At 35.3% G+C, this 9,750-nt stretch overlaps 1 protein-coding gene across 5 annotated transcripts in view; it reads left to right on the forward strand.

Annotated features, from left to right (window-relative positions):
• The first annotated feature begins 1,587 nt into the window (after positions 1-1,587).
• The window catches only part of LOC132178506 (uncharacterized), a 17,269-nt gene continuing 9,106 nt past the window's right edge, over positions 1,588-9,750 (forward strand). For 4 of the 5 annotated variants that reach the window (XR_009439823.1, XM_059590934.1, XM_059590936.1 and 1 more), the window contains exon 1: positions 1,588-2,214. Coding sequence is in view for 4 of the 5 variants with exons in the window: in XM_059590934.1 (XP_059446917.1) it covers positions 1,963-2,214 (252 nt within the window). In the remaining variant the exon portion in view is untranslated. The remainder of the gene's footprint in view (positions 2,215-9,750) is intronic. The other variant, XM_059590935.1, reaches the window with a different exon arrangement.

Here is a 9,750-nt window from a genome sequence, read left to right on the forward strand (position 1 = left end):
AAAAAAAAAAAAAAAACTGTATGTTGTTAATTTCAATTTCGATGCCTCTAAATATGAATAAAAGATACTTTTAGGATGAGACCAAAAGGAAAGATATGCAAGGATAAAACTGAACTTCCTTTGGAATTGCGTGACTCACCTACTATTAATTAAAATGTGCTTTCAATTTTATTTTATTCATTATTATTATTATTTTTTAATATCAAATTATTTTGTTCAAATTCAACGCTTCTTAATTAAAAAAGTAAAATTTTCAAAATATCTTGCACACGCGCGCTGAAAAGATATGTAAGGATAAAACTAAACTTCCTTTGGAATTGCGTGACTCACCTATTACTATTAATTAAAATGCGCTTTCAATTTTATTTTTTATTTTATTTTATTTATTATTATTATTATTATTTTTTAATATCAAACTATTTTGTCCAAATTCAACGCTTCTTAATTAAAAAAGTGAAATTCTCAAAATATCTTGCACACACACACGCGCACACACACACACATATATATATATTAAAAAAGCGGTAAGCGGTTTTTAAAAACCCACTAACTAATAACCGCTTAGCATTTTTACTAACCGCTTTTAAAAATGATTAACAGTTAGTAGGTTAATAAAAACCGCATGAGCACCCCTAGATTTTAGGGATTTGATAGTTACAAAAGAGATTCTCAAGTTGAATTTGGTAGGTTACAAATTTGTGACCAGTGGTCCAAAATTCACTATAAATATGATCATTTAGTCATATGAAAAGATACATACAAGCATATAGTTTCTTTTGTCTCCAACAAATTTCTCTTGTGCAATTTTTCACAGGGCTGTTTATTGTTATTCTAGAAAGTGCTATTATAGAGCAACATTTTGAGTTTTATTGTATCCTTAAAAACTATTTTGTCAAATCCCTTAGCAATAAGAAATTAATGGGACAAAATACGTTCTAAAGATATTGTCATTATAAATTTCCAACACCGTTGGGTCTACAAAACCCACATGAAAAAATAGCATTTCTCTAATGGAAAGATACGTATTACTCTAAAATCTCTCGTCCATATCCTTTTCAAATTCAGGAAAATAAGCAAAAGAATATATATATATATATATATATATATTGCAATAAAATGATCATTTTTACCCCATAAAAGTTTTAGGTAGCAAGATGCCACATGCTCCATCAGGGATTAAGGCCACAACAATTACGAAAGCCTTTAATCTTTTATCACTTTAAATTTTTATAGGCAAAAAATAATTTTTTTATTGCACAATAACGTTTCTCATATGCATTTCTATCCAAAGCAAACACGCCATGGACTTGCGCACCATATTTTAACAGAAACGATAACGTGGGCCTTATTCTGCTCTCAAAGAGAATAAAAAGAATGTTAGGTATTTTTTTAGTGTTATTTTAATTTATAATCTGATTTTTAAAATTATTAATAGATTAAAAATTAATAATAATAATTTTAAATTTAATAATAATTTTAAAAAATACATGGAAAGACACGTGCGAGATTGAGCATTCTCTTTCTTTTATTTCTTTCTATTTAATTCTCATTCTCTTTGTATACCACACTTGTGCTGCATTATCTCCATTCACTGCAAAGGGAGACACAGAGACAGAGATTCGACTTCCATTCACTGCAATATCTCCATTTACCCCCCGGTTGTTTGTTGAGGAAATCTTGCCGCTTATTCGTTTTTCTTTTCATTTTTATTTTTTATTTAAAAAAAAAAAAAAATTCATTTCTTGGTGTTTGGTTCTTTGAGGATTTGCAATTTGAAGTATTGAGGTGAGTTTGAAGTCTCTCTCTCTCTGGCTTGAACTCTCTGTCTTATTATCCAAATTATTAAAAGAAAATCTTTGTTGTCTAAGAGATTGTTTGAGTGACATATTACTTCCATTTCATGTGATAAGTTTTATTTTTCATTTCCCCTGTTGGGTAACAGATATTACTGTGAATATTCCTATGTCTTTTGTTGGGTTCGATTTTTGTGTGGAATTTGAGTCAATGCAGAGAAAAGATAAGGTACGGACAATGTCGAAGATGAGAGTGGCAGTCATTGGTTCTGGGATTAGCGGGCTGGTCTCGGCGTATGTTCTGGCAAAAGCTGGGGTGGATGTGGTGCTGTACGAGAAGGAAGACTACTTGGGCGGCCATGCCAGGACCGTCAACTTTGACGGCGTTGATCTAGACCTTGGTTTCATGGTGTTCAATCGTGTAAGTTGCCCCTTCTTCCAACCATGATAGTAGTTCAGTAAACTAAAAAATATTTTACATTGACTTCATAAGTTTCCATTCCATTCGAAGCCCACATTTACAATAAAAATAGCAATTTTGTGTTTTTTAATTTATATAAAGGGTTTGCAAGTTGTGGCAACCAATGTCAATGAATGAAGCAGAGTGTTGTCTTTTTCCCATTGGACCAACTTGCTAAGAATATCTCTTTCCGTGGTTGGTTGAAATTTTTTAAGTAGAAACATCATGTGGACCAGAATTAAGGAGATTGTCTTCAATAGATAACGTGAGTGGCGGTGGGATGAACCTGGCCGGGGCCAGAGGCATGGGTTGTTTCTCAGACCCCATTGCAACCTTTTTGTTTCCCGGAAGGTATACCATACCGAAACGTGTGATGGGCCCGAAAGAAGAACGAAAAAGCTATGACCTGTAAAAGCTTAGTACGGATAAACTTCTGTCCATGAAAAAAAGAAGAAAAAATTAGAAAAAAAGAAAAAGCTGAGGTAGTGAAGGTTTTTCAGTTTCACCCACTTGGTGTAGTTTTTCAATGCATAATATTACTGATGAGGTTGATAACAGGGGAGGGTCTATAATATTGTTTCAATTTTATCAATATGTGTAATATTAGCAGTTATTTAGTGTTAATAAATTTGTGGTGGATATTTCCGAAGAAAGAATAGCATCTTTGTGTTGCTGAGAGAGAGGACATATTTTGCGTGTAAAGCATATTAATTTGATAATTTTAACCTTTTCGTAACAGAGAGAATTACAGAAAATCTGTACTAGGAGTAGGAGTGTTTTCTAAGAGCTAGCACAGGGTGGTTGGTGATAGCACTGAGTTTGGTAAAGTTCATGTATAAATTTTGGATTTGAGTGGGAATTTTCTTATTGTTTGTGTTAAGATAGAACCTATTTTAGCAATTGAAGCATGTTGCTAAAATCTGGAAGTTGGATTAAAGTATCCGGTCTGACAGTACGAGAATGAAAATTTTGTTGTTGTTAAATAAGCCATATGTCTACAAATTCAAACAAATATTAACTTTTGGCAGCTAGATAGTGGAAAGAGATATTAAAAGGCTACACGTGTTGCCAAAATCATGGACTAGTATCATGCTTAAGAGTTTATAAACCATAGTTGTTCAAATTATTGATGTGGTTTATGGCTAATGAGGGATCGAGTTGATTTTTGTTAGGTTTTGTGTTGGTAGATTCGGTGTCAAAATTAGTATGGTTGTAAGTCATATTTAGGGCGATAAGTTGGTTATGGAATTAGAATCAAAATTGTATTGAAATTCTCAAGTCCAGAGGCTGCCGGTTTAAGTCCGATTGATAGATGATCTAACGCGGGTGCATTGAATTCAAAGAACAGAGTTACGAAGAGTTGCAGTCGATAGGTGATTGATAGCCACTTGAATGAGGACTTAAAGAAGATCAAAAGTTGAGCTCCCGACAGGATTGGTTACAAAGTAGTCGATACATGTTTGAACACAATGTTTTCATAAGCTTTTTCAAAGGAGCCAAAAAAGAGCCTCGGTCACTATCTGGTTGATACATGTTCAAACGGAGATGTTTCACAATGAGCCATAGACACATCCAGTCGATGCCCGGTCATAATAAGTTTGAACGAAGCATTCATTGAAGCTGATCTGAGACACTCGGTCGAACTCCGGTGGCAGTTTGTTCGAGCGTTGTCGCTTAGAAAATTGTGAAATCCTATCATGCATCCAAATGCGTTATTAAGCCGTTCGAAGTTGAGGTCTGAGACAATGTATTTTGCAAACCAACTTCTATCAAAACCTTAGGTTTTCTCAAGGCCTATATAATGACTTATATGCACAATTTCATAGAGTAGAGAGCCTATTGTTTTGTGTGCTAAGAGAGAACTTAGTTCTTTGTGCTTTCAAGTTCATCTCTCTTAGAGTTTTGTTAAACCACACTGAAACTCTCAAAAAAACTTCTGTCACCGGAGTTCTAGGATTGTAAGAGGATGCTCGATAGAAGAATTGCCCAAAGCTTCTAGAGCTATTGCGGTAGAAGCAAATGAGTCGTTTGCTTGGTACAAATGATGTATCCGTTACAAATGTTTTGTATATGTGTCCTACTTGTAATTGAATTCTTTTATAGTGGATGATTTTTCTGGGTTTGGTTGCTCCGGAGTGGTTTGACATTTGAAGAGTTCTTTAAAGGGTTTCCACTTCGTCACCAAATACTTGTGTTTATTGATTTACGACTTTTATTATATTTGATAATTGTTTGCGTGGTGATTAAATTTTTAAATTTGTGGTATTGGCTTGAAAACACATATTCACCCCCCTCTAGGTGTTGTTTCGGGTCATTTGGGATTTTTCAGTTTTCATGCATACAATTCTTAATTGTAAAAGAAGACACAGTTTGTCTAGTTTCTAAGTAGATTACACAATTGATGTGCGGTCCAAAACACTTCAATTGTGTCAAGTAGGAAAACAGGTATATGATGATTTCTTGTGAAGAGCATTATGGAACATCAACATCCATGCAAAGCAAGTCTTTGTGTTTTTCTCTATTGGGAAGAACAGTACAGAAGAAGTTGTACTCGCTTTGTGAAATTAACATGCCCTACAAAATCAACTATGATAGAATCGTGTGGCATAATATTTTTTGTTTACTAAAGTCAATTAGAACCTGTATGCAATAACTAAAACTTTCTGTTAATTTTGCCAAAGTACCTAACTTTGTAGCATTGAGGTGTTTGCAATTCCTTATAACGTTAAAAGGTTGCATTTGCTGCCTATGTTCCTATGGCTTTCCCACCTCATCTCGGTTTATAAATAAGAGTGTTCTTGCAGGCCTCTTTATGCTGTATATTTGGTTGACTCTTCTTCCTCCCCTTAAATGGGATCAATTCCATCACTTGTTTAATGAGAGAGAAGTAGCCATTTCTCCCAGAAGACAATTTTATTTCTTTCTTAAAATTTCCCCCCCTTTTCTTCCGCCAAAAAGACAATAAAATTTTTCATTATGCTGGATTTGTTCTGTATTGAGGCAATATTGGGAAATTGAGCAGGTTACATATCCAAATATGATGGAGTTCTTTGAGAGTCTTGGAGTTGACATGGAAGCATCGGATATGTCATTTTCAGTGAGCTTAGACAAAGGCCAAGGTTATGAATGGGGGAGCCGAAATGGTTTGTCGAGTTTATTTGCACAGAAGACGAATGTGTTAAATCCGTCATTTTTGCAAATGCTTAGGGAAATCATAAAGTTCAAGCGTGATGTCCTAAGGCAAGCCATTCTCTTTCAGACTTGAGATATGATTTTTTCTTGTTGAAGAAGAAAAATATATGACAGCACTTTCAAGAATGTCTTGAGAGAAAGAAACGAAGATAGGGATAAAGCTGATTCTTTATATATTTATTGCAGTTATCTTGATGTGCTTGAGAACAACCCAGACATTGATCGCAATGAGACCTTGGGACAGTTCATCGAGTCACGGGGTTACTCTGAATTGTTCACGAAAGCTTATCTTGTGAGACTTCTATTCCACTGTACTCTGTTACATCCTTAAGCCTTTTCAGTTAAATCTATAGATCATTATTTGTTACTTGATGTCAATGAAAATGTTGCATTTTTATAGGTACCAGTATGTGGCTCAATTTGGTCCTGCCCTTCAGAAGGAGTTATGAGCTTTTCAGCTTTCTCTGTTCTTTCATTTTGCCGAAATCATCATCTACTTCAGGTATAAATTCTTTTTTCAGGAAAATTTGCAGGTTTGGGTATGGATGTGTGCGTGTGTGTATGTATTGTATAAACTAGAGGTATTTGTGTTGTCTCTGTTTTCTTGTTGCGTAAATTAGTGGTTGGTAGGGTTATTTTCTGCATTTCCTTTCCAATGTATCAGCTACTGGAGTCCTCCATGTTGATTTTGGTTGTTTCTCGGTTTAATGCTCTGTGCAGCTCCTTGGCCGCCCACAGTGGCTTACTGTCAGATGGCGTTCACATTGTTATGTGAAGAAGGTGCTAATTTGTGGTCTTTGGAAGAAATGGAATTGCCTAGTATATGATTAAATGTTGTTTGAAATTGATTTTTGGTTTTAATAAAAATTCAGGTCAGAGAAGTTCTGGAGAGCAACGGTTGTCAGATTAGAACTCAAACTGAGGTACATTCAGTTTCAACAAATGATGAGGGTGAGCAGTTATTTTCATATCGTCACTAACTTCTTTTTCACTTTTATTACATTTGTACTTCAAATGATCATGGAGTAAATGTTTTTACTAATAATTAGTGACAACTTTTTTTATTCATATTCATTTGGTTAAGATTTCTTTATATATTTAGTCATTCATCTCAATGGGGAAAGAAACTCAGTAGAAACTTAAATATGAAAACACATGGAAAATTGATTGAAACTTTATACAATTCAAAAATTCAAAACATTGAATAAATTTAGGAGGTCCTAAGGGAAGCATATTCCAAAGTTGTTTCTGCATGCCTCATAGAGATTGCAAGCTCAAATCAAATGTGACCAATACATCGGCTGGAGTTAACATATCTTTGGACTAGGGTTGGTAGTTAGTTCCCTTCAGACTAGAGTAAAATCCAGAATCATTGGATATGACTCATATGAGTTAATAGATTTTGGCTCCAGTCGAGCGGTATAGAAAGAAAATAGCTTAAATAATTTGTTTCCATGAACTACATATTTTCTCTATTGGAATCATGGTCCTTTTCTAATAACGAACTTTAGAGGACAATTCACAGGTTGCATTGTAATGGATGGAGATGGTTCAGAAGAAATGTACAATGGTTGTATATTGGCTGTCCACGCCCCTGATGCTTTGAGAATATTAGGAGACCAAGCAACATTTGATGAAATGAGAGTACTTGGTGCTTTTCAATATGTCTACAGGTACATTCACTCATCTCTCTAATCATCTGTAAAGTTTAATGCCCAAAAACCAAGTTAAAATGCAGAATCGTTCTTTCACTTTCCATTGGCAGTGATATTTTCCTTCATCGTGACAAAAGTTTAATGCCCAAAAATCAAGCAGCATGGAGTGCATGGAATTTTCTTGGAAGTACAGACAGTAAAGTATGTTTGACATACTGGCTCAATGTGCTTCAGGTTAGTAACAGCTTTCATTTGTGAAAAATTATTAGTGTCAATTTCTGCATGTTGATCCTACTGGGGTTGGATTTCTGCTTCACATGCCTTGAGCACATTAGAAATACATAGAGCTGCAACTTATTTCCTTGTGGGTCATACTAAGGGGTTAAGGCAGTTTGGGATTCTCCACAATAAGAAAATGATAATGAAAATTTCATTGCACGGCAAAGTCAAGAATGGAATACAAAAGAGAGATAATTCTTTAAAAACACTTTTTCTAGAAATTAGATGACCTAGAGCATACAATTGTTGAGACTCAATCATTAAGAACCCCCAATGGCAAGAGCTACTTTCTATTTTATGTACATATTGGTATAAGAATCCACTGTCATCAGGGGATAATATTACTTTTTTCCACATTAAAACAGTACTCCTCAGTCGGATGGGATATCCAAATTCATGGTAGGCTGGCAAATAAGAAGATATACTTTCAGAGAGTGAAAGGAAAGCCAATATATTACAATAAGTGTATTACTTTATCACTGCAAGTAATAAGCCAAAGAAATGAAACTTCTACAGCATTGCCAAATTGGGCTGTCTCCAAAAGAATTAGTTTCTCAGTTGAAGTTTAATGCCCTAATTATATACCCTGGAATATTTGAGCTTGCAGAATATTGGTGAAACGAGACTACCTTTTCTTGTGACTCTCAACCCAGATCATACACCAAAACATTTCTTACTCAAGTGGTCAACTGCTCATCCAGTCCCATCCGTTGCTGCATCAAAAGCTTCGCTTGAGCTTGATCATATCCAAGGGAAGAGAGGAATTTGGTTTTGTGGGGCATACCAGGGTGAGTTTTCATGATATAGAAAAAAGACACATATATAGGCTCTGAAGTAACATATTGTTTAAGAGTTGACCTTTTTCATATGTTTTAGAAATTTGGTTTAGCTTCACTCTTTTCCGATCATCTGAGTAATTGTGCTACATTTTTCAGGTTATGGCTTCCATGAGGATGGATTAAAGGTAATGACTATTGTCGATAATTACATTTTTCTACCGTCTCTATACTTTTCTTTCACGAATTATATAGTTGTCAGAATGCATCTTACAAGGTATTCTTCTTGGCAGGCTGGCATGGCTGCTGCACATAGTATGCTCGGAAAAAGTTGTGCTCTTTTGAGCGACCCGAAACACATGGTACCTTCTTTCATAGAAACTGGAGCGCGCCTTGTTGTCACTAGATTCCTAGGATGTTATATATCTGCCGGAAGTTTAATGTAAGTTTACTACTCATAACGATAATTAGAGATCCTTTTAAGATTGTTCTGGCAGTTGTTTTGTCCTTGCAAGTGATATAGAGGCCTTCTTCTAGGCTTGTAAGATTTTTCTATGGGTTAAATACTCCAGACCCCTCTGGGGTTTACCAATTTTATTTTTTCCCTCCTGTGGTTTCATTTTTATCACAGGAGGTCTCTGTCATTTTGATAATAGACCAAGTTAGTCCTCTGTCAGTTGACCGATAGTTGACTTAACGGAATTCCACGTGGACCAATCACATGTTGACACGTGGCACTTACATAATTTTTTTTTAAATTAAAAAAAAATGTATTTTCTAAAAAAAAAAGAAAAAAAAGAAAAAAAAGAGAAAAAAAAAAGAGAGAAAGAAAGATTGGGGTGGCCTCGGCCACCCCTTTGAGCCATTTTAGTGGCCTCGGCCAATTCTTTAGGCCTACAAGTGGCCAAACCACCCCTGTTGAGCCTGGGGGTAATGTCCTCCTTATGATGCCTGGGGTGCCTGGCCAACTCAGACCACTGGACAAACCACCCCCCAACACCCCCCAGGGGCCTCGGGCGGCCTCCGCCACCCCAATCTTTTTTTTTTTATTTTTATTTTTTTATTTTTTATTTTAGAAAATACATTTTTTAATTTTTTTTTTTTTAAAAAAATTTAAGTATGTGCCACGTGTCAACATGTGATTGGTCTACGTGGAATTTCATTAAGTCAACTAACGGTCAACTGACGGATGACTAACTTGGTCTATTATCAAAACCACAGGGACCTCCTATGATAAAAATGAAACCCCAGGGGAGAAAAAATAAAGTTGTGAAACCCCAGGGACTAATTTAGTATTTAACCCTTCTTCTATATGTACGCCGAATATCATTCAATGTTAAATAGCATGTACCCTCTGTGATCTGGGTTCCAGATTTCTGTCTCCTGGTCTTAGCACTCATCTGTCTCCACAACATATTGTTCTGTTATTTTTTATGCAAAATAACATTTAAATTTCATGGAGATTTGATCCACCGCATTGGATTGCAGTCTACTTGAGGATGGCGGCACGATATTTACCTTTGAAGGAACCAAGAAAAAATGTCATCTGAAAACTGTTTTGAGAGTTCATAGTCCCCAGTTTTACTGGAAGGTAT

The sequence above is a fragment of the Corylus avellana genome, chromosome ca4 (assembly GCF_901000735.1).
Source record: "Corylus avellana chromosome ca4, CavTom2PMs-1.0".
Taxonomy (NCBI): Eukaryota; Viridiplantae; Streptophyta; class Magnoliopsida; order Fagales; family Betulaceae; genus Corylus; species Corylus avellana.